Source organism: Eimeria tenella, genomic scaffold, assembly GCF_000499545.2.
Source record: "Eimeria tenella Houghton genomic scaffold, Eth_scaff60, whole genome shotgun sequence".
Classification (NCBI taxonomy): domain Eukaryota; phylum Apicomplexa; class Conoidasida; order Eucoccidiorida; family Eimeriidae; genus Eimeria; species Eimeria tenella.
The window spans coordinates 162634-187705 of record NW_013543424.1 but is presented as its reverse complement, the minus strand read 5'-3'; the positions used below and the strand labels follow the sequence as shown (position 1 = coordinate 187705).

At 50.4% G+C, this 25072-nt stretch overlaps 2 protein-coding genes across 2 annotated transcripts; both read right to left on the bottom strand.

The window, feature by feature from the left end:
* Positions 1-2052: 2052 nt before the first annotated feature.
* On the bottom strand, positions 2053-6126 carry ETH_00028075 (uncharacterized protein; the record flags this gene model as incomplete). Its single annotated transcript, XM_013377717.1, has 1 exon — positions 2053-6126. The coding sequence occupies one exon, from the start codon at positions 6124-6126 to the stop codon at positions 2053-2055; it is 4074 nt and encodes a 1357-aa protein (XP_013233171.1).
* A 4284-nt stretch (positions 6127-10410) lies between these two features.
* ETH_00028070 (uncharacterized protein) lies at positions 10411-15531 on the bottom strand (the record flags this gene model as incomplete). The annotated part of the gene is made up of 6 exons (XM_013377716.1): positions 10411-11955; positions 12173-12684; positions 13177-13371; positions 13493-13541; positions 13672-14066; positions 14238-15531. The coding sequence occupies 6 exons, from the start codon at positions 15529-15531 to the stop codon at positions 10411-10413; spliced, it is 3990 nt and encodes a 1329-aa protein (XP_013233170.1).
* Between the last annotated feature and the right edge of the window lie 9541 nt (positions 15532-25072).

Genomic DNA, 25072 nt, shown 5'->3' with positions numbered 1-25072 from the left:
AACAGACACAACAGACAGTCTCGTTGTAGCCTCTAAATAACGGATGTGAGACATACGCGCGCCGATACCATCACGAACAACAACACGCGCACCCTGCACGTACAGTGGGGGAACATGCAGTCTCTGCGCAGCTAGCCTGCTAGCCCGCGCCCGGGCGAACAGCCGACCCCCAGCCTCGCTTGTTGTTTCAGCAAATAAAGCGCCATTGTTTTCCAAATATTTTATTCTCTATCCTAATTTTTTGCAAAATTACGCTTTAATAACAGCTTAAGGATGCAAGTAGAACCGACGGACGTTATTCACCGCCACCTGTGCAATGTACGGAAGTACACAGGGTGGTACAGGAGGTGCTGCAGCATCCCCGCGCCTCCTCCCTCGCTCGTAGCCTTTTGGTTAAAACTAATTCTTTAAATGTTTCTTCTGCCAACTGCCATCAAGTTTGTGCTTTTAGGACTAAATACATCCGTAGATTATTGTTCAGTCCCCGCAGGACTTCGTTTACGTCGCCTTCTGTATAACAACCACCCCCCACAGTTCAGGTCATAGCAACCTACTGAGACGTTAAGAATATGCCTGCATTTGTGTGGAGATATGCATTATTTTTTTGAATGTCTGAAGTGCTGCAAGCACGCATGACTATGCTTCGAAATTAACGGGCTGCCACCCGACAGGGTTTGCGCCGTTTAGGCTGCTTCTGCTGCTGCTGGCACTTCTGTCTTTGCATCGTTTAGCAATATAGTCGCGTGATAAACAGGCTATGTACAGCAACGATGAAATTTATTAATGACAACAGCACTGCAGATGCCATCTGACGGCTAAGTCACTGAATGTTGCAGTTGCAGTGGTGCAAGATGCATGCGAGAGCGGAAAGCCGAGCGCGAGAAGAAGGAACTCGAACTGTTAAAGTAGGAGGACCTTAGTGCGTCCCACTTACTGCGAGGCACAGTACAAACGCCGGGGACTACAGCTACGAGCTCGTTCGTTTGTAAACCCGGGGTGACGGAAGAATTGGCGAAAAGTGCAGTGGAGGTGCTAATCCACTGCTGCCCCAAATTCCCTTGAGGCCCTAACCAAAAAAGTGCGAGCAAATGCCCGTCTGTGTGAGTAACAGTGATTCGATGGTTTCACTTGCCAATGGCTGTTAAAGGCAGTCCAGCTCCTGCTTGCTCGAACTGCCGCCTTCCAAAAGCTCTTTACAGAGGTCCTTAACACCAGTGGTAATGGCAAACTCTAAATGTATTGGTCACACTAGCGGAAGCTTCTGGCAGCAAAACCAGTACGCCTATTGAGAGTCACACACATCCCCTTAGAGGGGAGCTTTTTGCATGCTTTGCCCCGCAGGTTGCACAGCATTTTGCATGATGCATGCTTTTCCCAGTAGAGAGTTCAGCTGCAGCAGCATCAGCTGCATGGGCTTTATATGCTTCTGTAACTGCTGCTGTTGCGTGGCTTTGAAAACAACAGGGCTGGGTATTCAAATACTCACTAGAACGCTGCTGTTACGATATCATCAACTGCGCGAGCAACTATTTGGAAAGGAAGAGGGCGGGACATTCAAGCACTTCCTAGAATGCTGTTGTAGAGATATTATCACCTGGGGGAGCAGCTATTTGTGCCGCTGTTTTTTTCTGCAACTAACCGCAGCGAATGGGCAAAGCAGCCACAATGAGTCGAGCATCAGCCGTTTCGCGGCGGATGGCTCACCACGACAGCAATAGCGGGTTCTATAAGAATTTAAAAAACAGAAAAAGCAACAGAGTCTCCAACAATGGACCAATAGATGTCAGCAGAGCAAACAGAAACCGCGAATGATTCAGTTTTACAGAAGCTATGTATCTCGAGTGTAACAAGTTCGTTCTTGTGCCTGTCACTGACGGTGACAAAGGTAACATTGCTAACCTCTACTGTTGCTACCTTTGCTGGTTTATTTGCTGCTGCATTTGCAGATGCTTCGTCTGGTGATGCGCCTGCCGCTGCTACATGCGGCGGCGCGATGTGCAGTCCGTAATATTAAAAAACGGTCTGCTACATCAAATATGACTGAGAAGCAGCTCAAATTTCCAGCAGTTGCTGCTTCGTAGCAGTATTTGCTACAGCTGCCGGAGCTGCGTCTAATGCTACCGTTGATAGCCCAGGATTCAGCGGCTTGGTAAGCTGTCCTGCAATCTTGGCGGCAACGGTTATTGCTTCATGTTGCATCTCTTCTTGCGGCTGTGAAGCCTGTAGCTGGTGCAATGCGTGAGAGAGCATCTCTAAACGCTGGTGAGACTGAGCCAGGACCTTTTGCTGTTGCTGCAACTGTCGCTGCTGCAGTTGCTGCTGAAGCAGCAAATATTGCTGAGCGTATTGACTGTCAGGTACCCGTGCAGGCGTCAGGTGCACTTGCAAAGCGTCATCTTCCAGATGCACAGAATTTTGCGCTTGCGCTTGCCCCTGCTGCAGTTGCTCTTGCATCTGCTGCTGCCGCTGGGATGTGGGCCGCTGTTGGAGCATCCAGCCCGACGGTTTTGGGAGCTGGAAAGACAAGTCAGGGGCTGACGCTGGTTGCTGGAGGAGTTGCTGTTGCTGTTGAAGCAACAACATTTGCTGTTCTTTTTGTTGCTCTTGCTGCAGGCGAAGCTGTTTCTGCAAGTGCTGCAGCTGCTTCTGTTGTTGCGACTGTAGCTGTTGGAGCCGGTGCAGTTGCTGCGGATGTTGCGCATCTTGAGATTGCAGGACTTGGCTTTGGTCCGGTTGCTGATCCCGTTGCAGCACTTGTTCCTGCTGCTGTTGCTGTTCTTTTTTTTGCTGCCTCTGTTTTTGCTTCTGCAGTTGCTTCCTGCACTGTTGAGCACATAGTTTTGCTTGCTGCTCCGCAGCTGCAGCTGCATGCGGAGCATCTGGGTACGCAAGCACTTCTCCTGGATGCTGGTTGATGTGCGCCCCACAGCATCTTAGCTTCTTTTGTCGCTGCTGCAATCCTTCCAAGGCACACTGCTGCTGCTCGGCAATGGGCCCATCTGACTGCTGAGCATGCTGAACGTACTCCTGTTGCTGACTTTTGTCCTTTGTGCGCTTGTGTTGTTGCTGTTGCTGTTGTGGGTGATGTTGCTGTTCTTGTTGACAGTAATGTTGCTGCCTTTGGTGCTCTTCCTTTTGCTGCTGCTCCCGCTTGTTCAGATCGAACGGCACATTCAGCTGCTGTTGTTGTTGGCAGTTAGCTTGAGACAGCGCTTGCTTCTCACAACTCTGGGAACGCTTTTGGCTGTTCTGTTGGCCCACCAGTTGCGGCTGCACTGCTAGCTTCTGTTGCAGAACCTGCTGGTTGACGATTTTTGCCGCCTTCACCTTCGTCAAAGGCACTGTTATAGCAGCTGCTGCAGGCGTGGTTGCTGAGTCAGCTGCCGTTGCAGGGCTTCCTTTTGCTTCACCTGCTGCGCCTGCTGCGCCCGCTGCAGAGTTAGGCTTTCCCTTCGAGGCAATCTTCTGCTTCTTTTTCATGTTGGGTTTTTGTTGGAAAGGAAAACAGTCGTCCGCGAGCCTTACGCTGCACCAGAAGCTGGTGCTATTGTTGCTCCCGATACTGATGCTGCTACTACTACTGGAATTAGTCGTGGAGCGTTGCTGTTGCGTTTTGAGCTCTTCAGTGCAGACAAAAGTTTTATGGGCCACACGTCTTCTGCTTTCAAGACTCGACGTCACTGGTTGACTGCGCATGGGTAAGCGCTTGGGGGAGGGCTTGTTCTCCTTTTCAAAGGCAGCAGCAGCAGATGCGGGGGATACAGACTTAGCAGACGGCATGGAAGCGGCAGGCGAGGAAGTAGCAGGCTTGGCAGCGACATCAGGCGCAAGAGAAACAAGCAAAGCAGTAAACTCAGGGAAAACGCTTGCATTGGTGGGCGCTGCGGCCACTGGCACAGTAGAGGGAGCTGCACGGTCGCCAGACATATGGACAGCGGCAGGCTCATGAGCAGCTGCAGCAGCAACAGTAAAAGGTACCCGCTCTTCAACATTCTGTTGCAGAAGCGCATGCTCAGCTTTTCCGCAGATGGAACGCATAGTGGGTACCAAGGCCTCATACACCTCTTTACACGCTGTCAAAGCAGTGGGGCCCTTATGAGTATCACAGCGATATCTGGCGCATGCTTTTGGTGACGGATTCGATAAGGCTGGGGGTGTGTACACGAGGCGGCACGTTTCGTCTTGTGCATTAAGCGAGCCAAACTCAGCAGACTGCGGCTGCTGCTGTTGCTGCTGCAGCATCTGCTGCTGCTGCCAGGGGCTTCGTTCTGGTAGCTGCTGCGCCGACGGAGGCCGCTGCTGCTGCTGCCGGCATATTAACATTGTTGCAATCTCCAGCTCCTCCTGCGTGTACACGAATGGCAGCTCCGGATAAGAGTAACAGCGTCGCATGCACAGAAGCCGGCGCTCCATTGGCTGCCGCTCTAGCCTCTTTGGCGAGCGTTGCAGCGGCTGGTGGTCCAGCTGCTCAGAAAGAACATGTTGCTGCTCTTGTGCCTGATGGCTTGCCTGGAAACATGATGAAGTAGTCCGTTGCCGCCTTCCCGGGTGCACGACAGCAGGGTGGACGGATCCATCCAGCGACATCAACTGTTCCTTTTGCTGGTGCAGCTTCATTTGTTGCGGTTGCGCTTTAGAGACCATTGATAAAGTCTCTTCAATACCGTGTTTGTCCTGTTGAGTCAGGTGGCGCTGTATATCATATCCTTCTTTTGTATGCACCATGGGGCAGTGATCCGGGCGAACCTGCCACAGCTGTTGCTGCTGTGGCGGCGGCTCAGGTTGCAGCTGCTGCGGCGGTCCCTGCGGCTGCTGCTGCAGCCGCTGCGGCTGCTTCTCCAGATGCTGCCCCTCCTGAGAAGGAGCTAGCAACGCTGCCGGCATCACCCACAGATCAGCACTGCCACCAGCAGAGTCACGCTGTGCGTGCATCGGCAAACACTCTGTTAGACTCTGTACATTTGCTCGTTGGATGGGCAGCGAAAAGGTCTGTTGTTGCTGCTGTTGCTGCAGTTCCTGCTGCAGCTCTTGCAGACGCCTTTTCTGCTGCTTAGCAGGAGAATGCAAAGAATTAGGCTGCTGCATCAGTTGCTCTTTTTCCTGTATCCGCTGCGGTTGCTGCTGTTGCGTGCTGCGCTTGACGGCAGGGGCTGCCTTTCCTTTATACCTTTTTCGAGGTTTCACTTGCACGGGCGCATCTTGCTGCATCACCTCGTCGTGCTTTGCCCCACAGTAAGGAGCATTTGCCGCTGCTGTCGTTTCCTGGAGCAGTTCCATTGCCTCTGTGCCTCTCAGTTCTGCCTCTGCTGCATCACGACTAGGGGAACTTAAGGAGTTTTCAACAACAGCCTCTGCTAGCTTAATTTTTCGTTGCTGGGCTCCTTTGTTCCTGATACGCCGCTTTCGGGTCGAAGCTTTCCGCAATGCACCAACATTTGCAGCTGCTGCTGTTGACCGTGCTTCTTCTGCGGCTTCTACTGCTGCTGTGGGTAGCGGTAGAGTCGACATGCAACACGGCACAACTTCTGAACTTCCCGAGAAGCTCTCCACCACATCTGTAGCTGCAGTTGTGCGAGCTGAGTAGCCTGTCAGGTGGTGCTTTTCCTGCTCTTCCTGACAAAGGAGACGGCGCTGCTGCTCGTCTTCGTTAGGAGTCGGCGCTTGCCGCCTGTTTTGATCAACCTGTAGTTGCTGGTTCTGATTACCAATTTGCTGCTTCCGTTTCTGAAGGTGCGTGTCACTGTAATGCTGGTCTTCCTGTGGAGGGTCCTGTTGGTGAACGACGGGCTGGACCAGCTGACTACATTGTTGCTGCAGTCGGTGTTTTTCTTGGTCTTCCTGTTGCTGCTGCTGCTCCTGCAGTTGGACCAAAGCCAACTCGTCCTGTTGTTGCTCCCGGGATTCGTAGCCGCAGGACCCCTCACTGAGTTTTGGGAGCAACAGCATCTGGAGTTGCTTATTTGGTGCGGGCGGCAGCAGCATCTGCTCTTCACAGACAACTGGAGCCTCTGAGGCGACTATTCTTCTGTGGAGAGCTCTAAAACCTTCTGTGTCCCATTTTTGGGGGCTCTGTGCAACTCTGTCTCGATTGTTAGCCGGAGAGACTGAAAGATTTCCCCGCGCCATTTTTAGGCCAATTCGGCCTGTAGCCTTCCTAAAAAAACCAGAAACTGCTGAATAGTTGAAGTTTCGTGCCGTATGCTACCTTAGGAGGTCCTGAGGGTCTTGGCGTGGCTCCAGCGGGGATTTGACACATTTGAGTCCTTCGACGATTGTCACCAGCCTGCGCCTGGCCAGTTTTTCAGGGATAGGGATAAAAACATAATTATCTTCGGCCAAAGATTTGAAAATGGAAGTAAAGTGCCAAATAATGCCGAAGTTAGGCAGCCGGTATGCTGGTTGTGCCCGCGAGTAAGGTACTATAATGCATGGCAGTATCTGTCCATATCTCAGAGGATCAGGAGAAGGAAAGTTAACAAACATGTAGTAATAAAGCTTACAATTTAATATGGAGGTATTTTTTCAAGGAAATAGAGCTTAAATTTTGAGGTTTCAAAGGGAACGCCGGGGCAATGGACCACCAGTCACCCCAATGGTGTCACTTAAGTGACCAGGCCAATCTGTCCTCTACCGTTGTCAAACAAAAGAAATACTATAAAATAAAAAACGTTAATAATAAAAACAAGTGAGTACGATGCTTGGGGAGAAGTAAACGAACTTGACCTTCATGATGTGGCACCGGGTGCTGGGCACGCGACCAACTACGCGACCCCAATGGAAGCTTCACTACTTGAACACAAAGAGGAACCGTTTAAGTAGTGCAAGTACATCTCGTGCTCTAAATATAAAGTAATTTCAGTGTGCCCTTGCCTTGAATGTGGTCAGCTGTTCGGAATTTTCTCCTGTGCTGCTATTCTCAGTGCAGCAAGTAGCCATGTGCCATTCAAAATTAGAGACCCACCGTATGGATCGCCGCAGCAGCATGCGCAGTTGCCGTAGCAGTAGGCATGCTAGAGGGCATCGGCGCCTTCAAGGTAGCTTTAAAACGGACTAGCAACTGTGATAGTGGCAGCGGCCCCACGTCTTTGACGCCTGTCGGTCTGCCTAGGAAGCGTCCGTGTGCAACATGCAGACATATCGTCCTGCCTAATTGTAGAAAGTTTTAAAGTAAGCGTGCAACTAAATTCTTGCAGCCAGTGGGACTATTCCGGTCAACTGCACAGTTGCCGCTTTGGCTGAACACTCTGGGAACGCGTTAGGCAAAAGAGGTGAAGTGCGTCGCAGGTGGAAACTTGCTTCGACGGTGAGTGTCGGGCTAGCCGTTGCTACCCAATGCCATTGAGCTCAACGTCCATGGATTGGTGAGAAGGCACCGATGGCTCCTGAAGGAGAAGCACAGAATTGCTTACCAAATGACTCCATTTCACATCAACTATACAAGTAAGTTGCGATTAACCCTTCTGCCTGCGTCACAACATGCTCTGACAGGCGAGGAAGTACAACTTCATGAAGCGCTGTGCAGCTGCGGAGCCGCTTGTTGCTGCCGGGCCAACGACGTGGCTGCTACACCGCACGAACTCAATACACTCATCTAGGAAGGGCCCGCTCAACCGAGAATTTCTTCACTGTAAATCATTAAATCAATCTATATAGAATACCCAATCAAGGACGTGAAGTTTCCGCTGCGTCGTATGCTTCAAGTGCTGCTTCCATGGTGTGGAAAACGGCACAACTAAATCTTAATAGATTGCAGAGTAAGGCAGAAACATAGAGAGGGCCCTTGCTATTCTGAAGTGATTACACAGCCCACAGGTGGCCAAGAAGCCACAATTTTAGAGGAAGAACCTTTGATATTTTCAGTTAGCCAAAAGACGCGCACTTGGACGGCCCAAGGTTGCAGCAAAATTGTGCATTTCACTCCTCTAATAGCTAGCTGCGGCTGTGTACTGACAGAAACAGTTCCAGTGAAAAATGAAACAACCGAAGGACCACAGGCTTGGCTGGCTCAGGCATAGGAAAAAGCTGGCAATCTGGAAGCGTAAACCACCCGAACCTCCAGGAAAACTATTTAGTGCATGTATAATCGCACTACTTCATAGTCTTTTGCCCCTTGCAAGCATCATGCCATGGAACCATGGAAGCAAAGTGAAGTAGCTCATAGGATTTATATTGTCTACATTAGCCTCAGTAGCCGGTCTCCACAGAAACCACTTCCGAGGGAAGCCCAAAAGTGGGGGAAAAGGGCCGCTCGTGGGCTAAGAATGGTGACCAGAGAGCAAGCAGCAAGGTAAGCAAGTGAACATATCATTGTGCACAATTTTTTGCATGCACGCAAGACCAGTCAATAGATGCTTGGCTGGGTTACTGTTTGAAAAGAGGTGAAGTATAAATATGGGCGCTCTTCTTCCCTCCATAAGAATGCAGAGAATTACAAGTGATGGCTTGTGATTACATTCCGATTTGTGACGTGCCTGGCATCTTTTATTCTTCCCCTGGCAAATTTTACACTGCCGTATCGCTGGCATTTGAAGTGGCTGGGCACAGCTCTGCCGCTTCAAATGCCAGTGAGACCTGAACAAATTTAGCGGCTTCCAGCGCTGGGGCTTAAACTTTCATCCATAACGCAGTCCATTCGCTTCCCCATATGTTAAGGAAACTACCACTTCTGCTTTCGTTTAACGTGCCCTCTACTGCCCAACCCACTATGTGTTTCGCATTCACTCTTAACAAGCACCGAAATGTTGAAATATCGAACGATCCGGTGTGTCTGTTGCGGCCAAACTGTGTGATGATTATCAGTACCTAAAGGTGCACCCAGTAGAAGTTGAGCCCTTTCTTTCCCTCTTTTATTTGAATTTGCCTGCAAGGGAAGGTTGGGCAGGCTTTCAACCCCACGGGCTGCATGCGCCGATCATTCACTGAGATGCCGGGGTGTATACACTTATCAAAAACATTTCGATCTGATTTATTGATGAAAATATTTCGGGTTCTGAGTGTTTGAAGCCCTTCCTCTTTGGTTACTCTACGTCAGAGTCATAGCCCGCTGCAAGTGCCTATTGCCTATCAAGACTGTTCAGCAACAGCAACGCGGCGTTTCTTCCACAGCCTTTCGTCTTTTCAAAGCCTGATTATTCTCTAAGCCAGAATTTTGACGATGATTTTTCCAGGAATGATGAGAGAAGCCCCTCGGGAGTACATATCTCCCAAGTGGAGGGCCATCTTGCGCATTGTCGGCTTCTTTGCGAGTTGTGTTATCATTGCCAAATACGGCGACCTTGCAGATATGCCGGAAAACAACAAACTTGGATGAATGCAGGGGCAAGAAAACATACGAGCTGGTGGAGCTGTTGAGAAGCCTCGTCCAGCTGCACGCAGCCCAGTGTTCCTTTAAACTGCGATAGAAACGGATACTGATTATATTCAGCAGCTTTGGAGCTGCTGAATATAATCAGTATCCGTTTCTATCGCAGTTTAAAGGAACACTACTGTAAGTGGGAAGGACAGCAGCCCAAAGGAATGCACTTCACGATCCATAAAGTCAGCAGAAGATTGGCTGGCGCACTGCAACAAGAAAAGCCTAAACAGTGGCTGCAACAGAGGCGCAAGCGAGTAGAAGCGGTGGCTGCTGCAAACCAAAGGCAGTAACCTGGCGAAGCGGTGGCTGCTGCAAACCGAAAGCAGCAACCTGCCGATCCCATCACGCTTACAGATTCTGCTGCCCTTGCTTGTTGCAAGTTGTGCAAACCGTAAACCGAAGGCATTTGACTTGTGCAGCGATTTCGTTGGACATTTTGTGATGTTTGAATTCTGCTCTCGACGACCTCTGCGGCGCAAACAGGCTTCCAGCGACGACTTCATTTCAGACAACTACTGCTTTACGTCGGGCATGACACCTTGTTGCATCTGTTAATAGTACATAGGCTTTGGCAAGCCCAGAAGTGTCGTAGCCGATCACATTGCGGAGTTGTTAGCAACTACGGGCACCCGCTGCTGTTGTTGCACCTAAAGAACGGTGCTTCAGTAGCTGCAGTGTAGTGCTAATTCTGGGGCGATGGAACGGACGCCTTTGCATTAAATGAAAGTTTGTTCTCTGTGCAAGGGAGACATGAATTACTACTGCTACTGCTGAGACGGGGAAACACCGCTGCTGGCGCAGCATGGGGGTGTTGCTGCCCAGCGCAAGGCTGACCTCTTAAAAAGTGGGGGTCTGTTCCACTTCAACTGAAAAGCAAAAAAAAGTAGAAAAGAACAAAACACATTCATGTGCATTACATTGCCAGGCTCACTGCAATGCAGGGTCCCCAGCGGCAAACAAATGCGCCAAAAGCTCTGATGACGACAGCTGCAGCAGATGTAACAGCTGTTGCAGGCGTAACGGCGGCAACACAACAACGGTGCCCTTTGCATGCGCTAAAAAACATTTGTAGGGGCGCCGCTGGAGCCTCTGGGAGGGCCATCTTGTGCACCTTCTTCAAGCACGAGGCTGTCTTGCCTGCTGCAAAGCGTAGATGATTCAACCCTGTCTGAAGGCAGTTTCGTTTGCACTGCATCGAATTCAGATACTGCTTTTGCCAGGGGTGCTGCAACAGGTATTTCTGTTGCTGCTATGCAGTTCAATGCTTCCCTAGGTTCTGCCAACGCGGCACATCCACCGGCTGCTAGTGTAAATGCCGCCGTGGACAACGCTGAAGTTCCATGGTCTGCTGCATATTCAGAACTTCTGTCGTCACTTGTTTCGATTCTTCTTCCGGCCGCGGCCGTTTCCAGTTCAGGTTCGCTATTATTTGCCTTAAGTGGTTGAGCCGCCCCTTCATCTAGTGCTGCCTCTGGAGACACTGATCCAGCTTCTAGTCTATGCGGACTGTAAACAGCGCCAGAGACATATGGAGAAGAAAACATGCCCTCTGCAACCGTCCCAGCAACAACAGTGGACTCTCCAGCAGCTGCAATATCATCAGCAACAGCTGCATCCACTGAAACAACAACAGGGCTCGAATTTACAACGTAGACGCCGCTCTCAGCGACGCCCTCGCTTTCCGTGACAACTGGGCCAATCTCCATCACAGTTGAAGCATCAGCTGCAAATGCTGCTGCGCACAGCGCAGCGCCTGCTTCGTCTTGAATTGCTGCTACTCCTGCAGTAGCTGCGTCAATGGCCATTGCTGCCGCTGAATCCGGTGCTCTTGCTGTTGCCACACCGATGGCTGCAGATGCTGCATCAGCTGCCGATGCCTCATTTAGGCCAGCTACTACTGGTACGGCGGCGTCTGCTGTCGCTGTATCAGTTACAGTTGCCGTATCAGGCGTGGCTGCTGCATAAGCGCTGGCAGAATCCGTTGTTGCATCTGCCGGCCCCCCGTCGCTTGACGTTGCTTGCTGTGCAGCAACAGCACCTGACGATTCTACTCCCGGTGTGGCTGGTCGTGCCTCTACTGCATCATTTTGTTCTGCCGGGTTAAGCACAACTGTTGTGTGCTCGCCTGCTTCTGTGCTGGCACCTGCAGCCGACGCAGCAGAAGAGTCAGCGCTTGCGTCCGCTGTCGCATCCACTGATGCTGCTTGGGCCTGCTGCTGCTGCTCCTGCTCCTTCTTGTACACCCTTTCTGCAGCAAGAACTTTAGTAAGCAGCTCTGCCTGCTGCCTGGGACCCAGCCGACTTGGCAGCTTCTGGCAGCGCACACATATCGAGAAAGCTTTGAACAAGCTCTGGAACTGAAGAGGGTCTGAAGCCTTCTGCGTCCTCGAGATGGCCCTGCGGATTGCAGCGAAGACGGGAAAGGTGAAGCAAGCAGCAGCACCAGCTAGTTCCTCCCCACACAGCCGCAAGAGGTCCTTCAGCAACAATTCCAGCGCTATTGAACCGACTTCTAGCAAACGGCGCTCAGACGCGCACAAACGACGCAACGGAAAACCGCCGCCTCTTGCAGCTGCTGTAGTGGAGGATGATGCCGTATCCTGCGTGAGGACAGAAGAGATGGTTGACAAACTGCTAGATCATGATGATACGGAGTGCACTGACGAACGCGCAAGCACCACTGCAATGGAGAGTCAAGGACAGGTAGGGACACATTCGTGCGGCAGATACAACTGCGCAGAGATCGGATCGATGAACTGTGAAGTTATATGACATACAGCAGGACAACAGGAGGTGCTAAACTGAAGAGCCCCTCACCTTCTCTGCAACAAGTGGTAGGCCGCTGCGGAACGCATCCCACGGATCCGACCCGCTCTCATCTCCCTCCACACCGCGCCTTTGACGACAATTCACAAAATGAGGGGCGCCGTCTCGCTGCCTCCTGCGTCTGCGGGCTCCGGCGACGCCTCCCAAGTGTCCCCCATAACCATCATCTCCTCCCTCATGAGGAGAATAACCACCCCATCCCTCAGCTGGCACCCCTAAAGGGCCCCCCAAACCTGTCGCTCCTGGTAACTGGGATCCGTCTCCCGTTGGACCCGCAAGAGCCCTTGAAGCCCCCACTCCCCCAGGGGGCTCGTACAAAAGAGGGCAGTGAGGCACTGGGAGGCCCTCTAATTTGAGAGACGCAAGCCTCGCAGATATGGCCATTCTGCGGGCCTCGGCGAAACCAAAGCGGTTTGAAGAGAAGACAAGAAGCTGCCGCTTGGGACCCGCCGTGGTACAGGTCCACGACTTGGTGTGAGAGTTGAACCAAACCCCTTTCGGCACTGAACAAGAAAAAAGGTAAGGGCACCAAACAGAGCAACATCATACAAATGCAAACATATCCAGACACCGCGAAGCCCGTGAAAAAACACAAACGCAATAACAGAGAAGACCAATGCTAGCTCGAAAATATCAGCCACCCACAAACAAGCTGGCGTCATGCTGCAGGGAGCGGAAGATTCTGTTAACTAAACCGTGGCAAACATGTAAGAGCCAACAACCAGGAGCTTAGGGGCGGAAAACGCAGAGGCCGTTTGAAAAAAGTAAGCACAGTGGGAGAAGACGGTGGGTAAACGGTCATAAGATGACACACAAATGCAAAGGTGTTTGAAGGGAGACGCAATGGCAAAAACGCTGTGCGAGAAAGAGTTAAGCACGGACACACCAAGAGGCAGCCCACAGAAGTAGCACGCCAGCTACAGTGTGTCCCCAAATGACCGATTTACTTCAAAAAATCGATAAAAAGTTGATTATTAGTTGAGCACACGCCTCACCCCCGTCAAGAAGAGATTCTGTTCTGTGCCTTTCATATGTCCCTCCACTGCTTGTGCGTGTCGCAGGCCTCATACTGCCCGTGTTGCTGCTACCGTTGCTACTGCACAGGGCTCCATTGCCCCTCTGGGAGCCTCCCTCCTCAGGACCACCCAAGCTAGAGTAAAGGCCACTTGCCGCTGCCTCCGCCCCCCGCCCTGCGTCACAAAGCACACACCTAACGCCCTTCTGCAAAGCCAATGCCCGATGCCGCTGTTGCTGCAGGTGCCGCTGCTGGCTGCAGGTGCCGCTGCTACTGCAGGTGCCGTTGTGCCCTACAAGAAAGGACCCGACGTCTCTTCGATCGTTCGATAAGTCCTGCTGCATGCTGCGGCACATACCAAAAGAACACATACGGCCTCATCCCTCAAGAAGCAGCTTTACCGGCAGTAGCAATATAGCCATTTCAGGCCCACGAAGAAGACAACACCTGCGTAGAGACAACAGAACAAGCCTACGGAGCCTTCATCCGTTCGAGTGTCTGTGGCGGAGTCCATGGCTTCATCATCATCACCTTCACCTTGCCGCATTGTCGTGACATACATATCTGGTCCTCTTGAGCTGCCACCTGGGGAGCATGCCCTAACATGAGGGTGCTGTTGCTGCTGCTGCTGCCTCCTAGCAGCAGTATTTCTGTTTCTTCTGCTACCCCCCGCCACAGCTGGCGAGGCGGCGGCGGTTTGACCCTTCGGTGTAGGTGCAGCAAACACATCTTGGGGGGGAACCCCAGGGCCACCTGAAGCCCCTTCTGAGGCCCCCCCTACCCCTCCTGCTGCTTGGGCCTTATCTGCTTCCTTGCAGTTAACAGCCATTTGGAAAGCTCTCTCGTGCCCGTAGCGCTTAGAGCTGAACACTGAGCAATAAAAAGACAGAGGCAAACGGGGGCGCACGTGCGGCCTGCAGATGCAGCTCACCCCCCACAAAAGCCAGTATAGCTGCTGCTCGTATTGCTACGTGACGCCTGTTGTTGCTCCTGATGTAAATAAAAAGAAAGCTGCACCGGGAAGACAGCAGCAACACTTACCATGCAGCCTCTTGCCTACGCCAGAAACGCACGCCAGCCAGCAGCCTGTAGAGCGGTTGAACCACACACCACGGGGTACTTTCGAAGGAAGGGCGGAAGAGAAGCCCTCCTCTGGATCTGCTGCTGCTTCGGATGCTGACGAAACGGCTGCTGCTCCTGCTGTTGCTGATGGAAGCTCTTGGGTTGCATCCACTTCAGGCGCTGGCGCGCCCGGCAAAGAGTGCAAAGAAGGCGGACTAGGGCCGGCCTCACCCTCAATTTTGTTGCTGCTAAGGTAGTCTGAAGCTGCAGACTCAGATGCAGCTGATGCTGGAAGCCCACCTGAAGAAGGGGGGCTACCTGTGCTGCTGGGATTGGACTCTTGCTGCTTGGGGGCAGAAGACGCACTGACCGCCGCTGCCGGATAAGCCTCCTCTTGCTGATCTTGCTCCCGCTGATCGTTTTGAAGCACAGCCAGAAGCTGCTGCTGCTCTTTTCCCCGGTCCTGCAGGGAAGAAATCTGTTCCGGACTCGCCGGCGCAGCAACTTGCTCCTGTGCAACATGTTGCAGCCGTTCTTCCTGAAGCTCTTGCTGCCGCCGCTGCTGCAGCTCCTGACGCTGAAGCTCCTGGTGCTGCTGGAGCTCCTGACGTTGTATCAATTCATGTTGGAGAAGGCCTTGTTGCTGCAGCAGCTTCTGCTGCTGCAGCAGCTCCTGCTGCTTTAGTAATTCCTGCTGCTGCAGCAACTGTCTTGCCAGCTGTTCCTCCGCTTCTCTTTGACTTTGCTGGTCTTGGAGAAGCTGCTGACTTATTATATGCTGCAAATGCTGCTGCTGAAGCTGTTGCTGCTGCTGCACCTGCTGCAGCTGCAGATGATGCTGCAGAACTTGAGGATTGACGGGTTGTTGCAACGGGGGGTGCTGTTGTAGCAGAAGCTGTTGCCGAAGCTGTTGTTCGTGTATGTGTTGCTGCTGTGCTTGTTGCTGCTGCAGGAGAAGCAGCTGCTGCTGCCGCCGTTGCTTCAGGTATTCTAGCTGCTGCAGTTCCGCTGGCTGCTGCTGCTGTGCCGCTGTTGCGTTGACTTGGGCTGACCACGGTCCTCCTGAAAGGCAGTTCTGTCCGTCAGAATCCACTAGCCAGAGGGTGGATGAGGCAGCAGCGTGGCCTGCTGCTGCTGCTGTAGCCCCGAGGGTCAAGCACCCATTTGCTGCTGCTGCTGGGGAGGCTGTAAATGCTTCGCCTAAGACACCAAAGCCAGCTGGGAGGCCTGCTGTGGTGACTGGAGGCGGCGACTGTGCTGTATCGTCTTTCATGGCGGCACACTAGATCTATACCCAGACCGTTTGCTCTTGACCCCAACACAGTTCTGGGGGTTACGAAGTGCGATAAGTTTTATATCTAGAAGCCACCCACCAAAGATTGCTCGAGTATGAAAGGAAAATATATCCCTCCAACTTTTCCTTGAAGAATCGACTAATTGCAAAAAGATGGTGTGGCACGAGACCTGTGTAGCGGCGGGTGATGCAGCGGATACCGGGACTGCCCCAACTATATACGCACGAAAAGCAGGAAAAGGATCCCAACCGGGCTTAAATGTGTCTCGAATAAGAAACGGCCTTAAAACATAGAGGAAAAGCTAGTAGGATCACTGATGAGGAGTGTTGTACCAGCGGCTGGAGCTGCAGGCCCGTGCCGTTGCAGCTGCTACTGCTATTGCAGCGAAAGCGACGTGCACCGGCTAGCCTTCGCAGCTCTTCTTACTCAGAATACTGGGAAATTGCAAACTAAAGCAATCACCACTGGGGAAAAGAATGCTGGATTTATCTACCAAAGCTAGGATAGGAAGGCAAGCCCAACTCCGCTCTGTCATGTAAGAGGGTATGATGTGTCTACGGTCTGCCTTTGCATGCAGCGCCTCAACTGTGTGAATTCACTTGTTTATAAAGCCGTCTTCATACTAAGTAATTTGGTGCACTGTGTTGTGTCTTGCTGCGGAACTACTGGGTTCGGGAAGGCTAGGCTAGTGCGGCGCAACAGTGTTTTGTTGGGTGCAATGTGATTGTTGGATGCAGCGACTCGCTTCAAAAGACCTAGAAGTCGTCAATAAAATAAAAGGGCGAAGACTGTACCTCCTTCAGTTTGTAGTGCTCTTGGGACGTTGCGATGCTTTCAGTAACAAATTTGCCGAGCAATTCGTTTTTCGGCCACTCAGGGCCTAGGCACCCTACAGTAAAACTTGGCGTGTAGGGTCAAAGGGCCCCGTGGGCTGTAGTGAACACGGGCTAACTATAAATTTATCAACTGAGCTAAACACGATGTGAGAGTGTCTAAAGTACCCCACCGTCGCACCCGCAGGTGATGTGCTAACAACTCCCCAGCCACCAGCGCCACCACCTCGTGTAATATCACGTTACCAGTAAAGAAAAGCAACGGAGGGGCTTCTTTCCACAAAGCTGTGTCTCGCAAGCGGTGCTTGGCCTTCAGCGAGGTGCATGCTTGGAGCGCAGCGGAAAAGTGAAGCCGCCATAGTTGGGTTCTGCAATCACCTCCCTACCTTCCACTTTGAGTCGCCTTACTTGCATTTCTATACTCACGGCATGCAGCAATCATGCGTACCACAATTGCTTGAGTCCTGTACTATCGTGCTCTACACGGGCATATCAGCTGCTCATAGCGGCCAGAAAAAGACCGGCGTCCGGCTCAGCATCGAGGTGGACATTTTCGCCTGCCACTCCAAAGCGAAAAGCAAAGCGAACATGTCAACCATACCCTGGCGCAGGCCCTTCACACGTGCATTCGTCTACACGATCGCGACTAAGAACGCGTGCTTCAAAATCTCAAACCGCCACATAATACGTGTAGTACACAATAGCGTTATCTGCAGCGATTACAATGCTAGCTGGACTAAGACAAGGGCGCCCTATAAAATTCTCTCTACTTTCAACGCATCTTTCCTGGAACAACTACCAAATCATCAAAATGACAGTCTTCTTCTGAGTTCTCGAACCCAAAATTCTCAAAACTCCCCCACCCATGGTTCTTGCTTTCTTGTCCCGGTAGGAAGGTAACTGTAGTGCACAGGCACTACAATAGGGCTTGGTGGTGACATGTAGACGATAGCTAGCTAGCGACCTACAATGGGTCCCAACACTGGAGGAGGACAGGAACCTCCTACCCTACTAGGATCAAATTAAGTTGTCTGCGACTTAATATGCATACGCTAGAGGTGCCTGAAAATGCGTGGAGACTGTGGCTGGCGATAGCGCCGTCGCCAGTGCAGGCCTCCTCCCCACAGGGCCTAGGAGGGGAGCACCCCGAGTGGGGCGAATCGAACGACAACAGATTTTGGGAAACTTAAGAATAACTGCATTTCGATGTATATAAGCTACTGTTTCAAGGAAATGGGCCAACGTTAGGTGCCGATCATAGACCCTGCTCGAGGGGCAGGTAGCAGCATAGTTGTAGTGCGCAGCGCAAGGAACAGATCTGGGGTCTGTCAGCATCACGTAAAGAGGGGGCGTGAACAGACACTGCACTTCTCTTTGCATTGCTGCCAGCCCCAAACGCTTGGCTTCTTTACAATGCTCCAAAGGCAGGCCATTTTCAGCATATCATCGCGTAATATTACGAATGTGTCTATATGGCGCGTTTATTTTCCAGAAAAAATACCTGCAGGCCAGTACTGCAATACTGCCCAGTACAACGGAACACTAGTGCTTCTCTAGAGTGCACAATGCAGCAGTTTATGAATGCAGGTACTCAACAGTGGCGCACAGCAGGCCGCTGTTGTCTATGAACTTTGGCACGGCAGCGAGAATCATAAAAGATTGATTGGACTTATTGGATGAACAGAACAGCTTCAACGCATAGCCAAAGTATGCAAGCCTTCTTCTCGGACGCTCACCGCTGCCCCTGCCCCCTAGGCCATGCTCGCTCCTAACACTGCGGCTGCGTCTTATCGGCACTGGACAGTGACAATGCGCAAAATGCCAAGAAGCTTTATTTTTTGCTCGCCGTTATATACGAGTTTCGTACTGGGTTGTAGGGCCACGCATTGCAAAAACCGATGCGCCACCAAATTCGCCCCACCTGATTCTCGAATTTGCCAACTATTCTTGAAGCCTTGTGGGGCTAGCATGATTTCGGATGTTTGCTTCATCTACAACGAAACATAAGTTAAAAATTTTGTAGCGCGGCTAAAGGCGTTTTGCATTGGCCCCTGCGAACCTGAGGTTGGCGTGTCGCTCTCATCAGTCCCTACCGAGTGTGGCGAACCGCTGTGAAGGCAGTTTCCCTTAGAGTCGGTACCTAAACGAGTTACAAAATAAATGCTCTAGACACTTCTAAAAATTTTGTTTCAATATATGGTAATAGAGGAAGTGCTTCGGGCAACACCGAAAGCTTGTGCCACGACCATGGACGGTGTTGTAAATGAGCCATACGCAGCCCGAAATCTACGCACTGCTGTTGAGTGCATCTATATTTTTGTGATCTTTATGATAATTTCTGCTTAACGACTATAATTTTAGATCTAGCTATGCCCTAGTCGCACCGTTGCCAATTCACATCCAAGACCCTCTCCCCCTACCCTTTGCGAGGCAGAGCGGGATCGAGGTCACCCACCACGCACACGCGCCTTCCACGGAGGACGCACTCGTTGCTTGCAACAGTCTTTAATTGTTATGCCTAAGACCCACAAGCGTGCTCGTTGTTTCGGCCAGCTGAAAATGGCTCGTTACGCACTTTGCGCAATGCTGTTCACGTGCCTAGCAGCAGCGGCTGCGGGCAGCTCGGCTGATGCTGTGGGCAACACTTTTCTTCTGAAAAATACAGACAATCTGCCAGATAATAGCTTCGTCATAGAACAGGGGCCCTACTTTAGGGGCAAAATTTCACAAGGGCGGACGAAGCCAATCCTCCTCCTTTCGTTCCTGACTGCTGTGCTGGCGGTGGCCTACATTATTTTGAAATGCTTCAGAACAGTCGTCTCCTCTCCTCGATCCGCACTAAATCCGAGAAGAGTCTCTGATGAAGGCTCCCCATCTTGCTCCGTGAGTAACAGGCCACTAACTACTGAGCAGCAAATGCCGTTAAATCCTGAAGCAGTAGAGCGAGACTGTCTTGCAATTACATTTACTCCATAAAGCTCTTTTGTAATAAGGACTAACCTTTATTACCGCCAAATAAAGTGTGCCTTACCTCGTGTCGCGCTAAGGATCCTTGCATCATCCTGAGTACCGTGCGAAAGCTGCTGGTTCAGTACTCTCCCTTTGTTTCGAACACCTAGTAAAAATGCACCCCACCAACCATTGTCTTTCTGTAGGCAGTGAGACTAGTAGGGATCTTGGTTTTAGTTGTGCAGAGCTTTGTAGCGTCGTGAGTACTGTGCGAAAGCTGTCTTTTCAGCACTCTTCCTTTGTTTCTATCACCTAATAAAAGTGCAGCCCACCAACCAGTGTCTTTCTGTAGGAGGTGAGACTGATGGAAGTCTTGATTTTAGTTGCGCAGACCTTTGTAGCATCGTGAATGCCGCGTGGATGCGGGTAGTTGAGCAATCTTCCTTTGTTTCTAACACATAGTAAAAATGCGTTCCACCAACCATAGTCTTTCTGTAGGAACTGAAACTGATGAAAGTCTTGGTTTTTGTTGCTCAGAGCTTTTTCAGCACGATGAATGCCGTGTAGAAGCTGCTATTTCAGCACTCTTCCTTTGTTTCTAACGCCTAGTAGAAGTGCACTCCACTGACCATTGTCTTTCTGTAGGGAGTGAGATTGATAGGAGTCTTGACTTTAGTTGCACAGAGCTTTGTAGCATCGTGAGTGCCGTGTGGAAGCTACTATATTAGCACTCTTCCTTTGTTTCTGTCGCCTAGGGAAATTGCACCCCACCAACCATTGTCTTTCTGTAGGCAGTGAGACTAATAGGGATCTTGGTTTTAGTTGTGCAGAGCTTTGTAGCGTCGTGAGTACTGTGCGAAAGCTGTCTTTTCAGCACTCTTCCTTTGTTTCTATCACCTAATAAAAGTGCAGCCCACCAACCAGTGTCTTTCTGTAGGAGGTGAGACTGATGGAAGTCTTGATTTTAGTTGCGCAGACCTTTGTAGCATCGTGAATGCCGCGTGGATGCGGGTAGCTGAGCAATCTTCCTTTGTTTCTAACACATAGTAAAATGCGTTCCACCAACCATAGTCTTTCGGTAGGAACTGAAACTGATGAAAGTCTTGGTTTTTGTTGCTCAGAGCTTTTTCAGCACGATGAATGCCGTGTAGAAGCTGCTATTTCAGCACTCTTCCTTTGTTTCTAACGCCTAGTAGAAGTGCACTCCACTGACCATTGTCTTTCTGTAGGGAGTGAGATTGATAGGAGTCTTGACTTTAGTTGCGCAGAGCTTTGTAGCATCGTGAATGCCTTGTGGAAGCTACTATATTAGCACTCTTCCTTTGTTTCTGTCGCCTAGGGAAATTGCACTCCACCAACCATTGACTTTCTGCAGGCAGTGAGACTAATGGGAATCTTGGTTTTAGTTGTGCAGAGCTTTGTAGCATCGTGAATGTCGTGTGGAAGCTGTTATTTCAATTCTCTTGCTTTGTTTCTATCGCCTAACAAAAAGTCACTCCACCAACCATTGTCTTTCTGTAGGAGGTGAGACTGATGGGGGTCTTGGTTTTAGTTGTGCAGAGCTTTGTAGCATCGTGAGTGCCGTGTGGATGCTGGTAGTTGTACACGCTTCCTTTGTTTCTAACGCATCGTAAAAATGCGTCCCACCAGCCATTGTATTTCCGTAGGAAGTGAAACAGGTGAAAGTCTTGGTTTTTGTTGTTCAGAGCTTTGTAACATCATGAGTGCCTTGTGGGAGCTGCTATTTCAGCAATCTCCCTTTGTTTCTAACTCCTAGTAAAAATGCATCCCACCAACCACTGTCTTTCTGTAGGGAGTGAGACTCATGGGAGCCTTGGTTTTAGTTGTGGAGAGCTTTGTAGAATCGTGAGTGCTGTGTGGATGCTGGTAATTGAGCAACCTTCTTTTGTTTCTAACGCATCGTAAACGCGCGTCCCACCAGCCATTGTCTTTCCGTAGGAAATGAAACTGATGAAAGTCTTGGTTTTTGTTGCTCAAAGCTTTGTAACATCATGAGTGCCGTGTGGAAGCTGCTATTTCAGGACTTTTCCTTTCTTTCTAATGCCTAGGAAAAGTGCACCCCACCAACCACTGTCTTTCTGTAGGGAGTGAGACTCGTGGGAGCCGTGATTTTAGTTGCGCAGAGCTTCGTAGCATCGTCAGTGCCGTGCGGAAGCTACTCTTTAAGCACACTTCCTTTGTTTCTAACGCCCAGTAAAAATGCACTCCACCAACCATTGACTTTCTGTAGGCAGTGAAACTGATGGGAATCTTGGGTTTAGTTGCATGGGGCTTTGTAGTACCGTGCGGAAGCTGCTTGCGCAGCACTCTTCTTTTGGCTTCAACGTTTAGTCAAAACGCACTCCAATTATTGTTCTTCTGCAGCCAGTGAGACTGACGGGAGTCTTGGTGCTGGTGGCGCAGAGCCAGTCCCGTGGCGTTTTCATCGTGTCTGTGGTCACACCGCGCGATGCCTGAAAGCACGATTGAGTCTTTGAATTAACAGCGGGCTGAAGGAGGATATCGCCGATTAACTTTGCTGAATCTGTGGACCGTAGTGACACGCATTTGTGGAGTAGAGATTTACATCAAGAATAGTGCTTGGCATTCATCTTTACTTCGACGTTTCTACAGAGCACATGCTTGAGCGTTGAACTCGCGCGGGACGTGTTTTACCCGTGCACCTCGGTTTTTGGTATGGAGCTATCCAGACATTGTGCTTTCGCGGTGTAGGAAACGGTTCTTGGGCTCCAGTAAATGCGTTCCTCGAATTCCCGGTAAAAAAGAGATGTCGATCAGAGTATTTTGTCGCCAAAAAGGCGATCTGTTTCCCCTTTGCTAGAGATCAATGCCCGTGTGAGATGTAAAGCATGCGAATGGCTTGTCTTGAGAGGAACTGTTTGGGATGCCTTAGTGGTCAACAAGCCCTTCTTGGGTTCACATGCACACTGGGCAGACCCAAGCTCAAAGACAATGCTGAGGAAAGACAATGCTGAGGACATGGCACTTAGTTTCTGGCGTCAGTTATTTTGCTACCGAGGAGCCCTTTTTAAAAGTGTAGCGCTTTGAGTGCGCAACATACTACATGCACAGTATGCGTGTCATGTATGTAGCGAGGGACATGAACAGAATGCTATACCGACTCTGTGCTTACTCACCATGAACAAGTAATTTCTTGGTTCTCAAACGTTGCAGCCAGTGGGTAGTTAACTGACTAAATCACATTAGATGCAGCAATTTTACAGAACTGTTCCCCTCCATAAGTTGCATTTCTGACGCCTCAGATAAAAAACGATGGTCCAGCCTTGCCGTCACTGGGATGGTTACAGTAACATGGCATGTTTGTCGGTTGCTCAACTGCGATCTGCTAGTGAAACAGCATTGTACTGCCCGTAAAAATGCTCTTTCCAGTACGTAAGTTGGGGCCTGACGCGAAGTATGGACATCTACACAAATGTTTAAAGGCAAGCCACTTATTCTATACACGTGCATTTTATCCTATGCACGTATGCGCCCACACCGATTTTACTGCAGGCAAATGATCAGAGTGGTGGCGTTGATATGAAGGGTCAAGGCTTAAGCGCATCCCTTCCCCATTTGGGAACCTTGTCGGGTGCGCGAAAGAAGGCGCGAGGAGAGTCGTATGAGTCGGCACAGACACTTCAGAGACCTGACCAAGCACGTCAAGAATTTGGCGCTGACGTCCGAATTTCGTTTCGTTTGCTAGTGAAGTAACATTTTACTGCCCGTAAAACTGCTCCTGCTAGTACGTAAGTTGGGGCCTGACGCGAAGTGCGGGCATCTCCACAAATGCTTAATGGCATGCCACTTATGCTATATACGTGCATTTTGTCCTATGCAAGTATGCGCCCACACCGATTTTACTGCAGGCAGCTAACCAGAAATCAAGGACGTTTATACGTCGCAGATATTTGCGTGGCTCTAGCGCACTAGTGGACGCCTTTGTCTACCTTCCGACCATGAGTATGGATGCTGAGGGGATACAGCATTTTCACTTATTCATCCTGCACCCTTTTTGCAAGTAGGCTTTCCTTTGCCTGCAGAAAGTGTGTCAATTGCACGCAATGCACTCTACAAGTCGCTAAACTACGTGGAATGAAATGCTCGCAAACTTTACCGCTTGAGGTCGTGGTCGAACACTAAACAGCTAGTGAGTACTGCACAGTGCTGCTGGATTTATTCTAAACCCCGAAAAAGTGTTATACTCCTCGAACGAGCGAATGCGTGGTTGGTCTTTGCACCGTCGCTACGGCAAATCACTGAAAGTACATCTCTTCAATGCACTGCCCAGATTGTAAGATACCATCTGCGAAATACACAGGAGCGCAATATTTGAACATTTCGGTTTTGCAAATTGTGTGCGTCGTCATAAGAAACTGTGTATATTTGGTGTGTCCTCATAAAAGCGGAAGCGCTCGCTTCTTTTTTCTCGAGCCCTAAACCTTTTCCTTTTACAGAGAAAAATCGATTCTCTTCTCATTCTGCAAACAAAAGCTTTTGGTGCACCTTTTGGGCTCCAAATCTTTTACCTTGAGTCGAACCAATGAAACAAATATTCAGGGAGTGTGTCAACGCTCTAGATGCTTTTCTTTGAGTATAAATTACCTTGTGTTCGCCCTACTGAAACGCAGTCGCATACGCCAAGCAGGCGCTTTCGCCCTGCTGCTGCCAATGCTCAGGGAGTTCGTCGCGAAAAACACACGACATAGCGTTTCGAATGCGTAAGATATCATATATATTGTGGGTCTAAGAACTGTTTGAAAGAAGAAGCCAAACCGCTATTCAAACAAGCTCGCGAGCAGTGCATTATATTCAGTCAGTACGCCAACCCATGAAGCCGCCGAAATGAGAAGCTTCTTGGAATGCGACTAGCTGTAGCACACGCCTGCGCTGTTTTTGTGAAATTATGGCGAAAATCAGGCGTTTGGAGTTTGTTGGATCATGCGGAAGCCCGGTGGGCTTTGATCTGAGGCAATGGGACTAACTGGTGCAAAAAGCAAGAAGCATTGTATTATTCTTCAGCCCGTGAGACGAAACACATGTAGAATAATTTACCACGATGTTAGACGACTAGAAAACCGGTACAAAAACACGGTTGTGTGTCTACTATCTACTGTGCGCTCACCACATTTTCCCGTTGCACCACAGTGGCGCTCAGTTTGTACGCTTACTGAATACACAGCTTCCTCGCGTTAAAGAATAATTGGTGAGGTAGAACGGAATTGTAAGCAAATGCCTGATGGGCGCCTACAAAACTGAACATTTGAGAGCTGCTAGGCTATTTATTTTTGCTGACCGAACATCGACCACTTACTACAGCCCGAATTGTTCTCATTTATAGCCAAGAGGTTATGAAAGGCCCAGTGGTGTTCTCTGCAGTTGCTCTGTTTGTCTCGTGCCAGAGAGTATGCATGCAAAACGGCAGTGTAATTGGCGATATTGTGCAGCGCGCTCTGTTAAAAGGTAATCAAATGCTGGGCATGTGAGCTTGGATTTGCCCAAAATCTGCACAACCCTCTATTCGCATACTGCAGATTTTAATGAAGGGATACTCAGAGCGTGTGTCAACAGCACTTGTTAGGCATCACTCTGGGCTTCAGCATGTGAATCCTCGAAGGCATGGCAAGAGCATCCGCACGTAATTCATACACTTGCATGTCCAGTGTTTCAATGTTTAAAACTGTGGCAGCTTCTTGGGACTATATTCAGCTCGGCA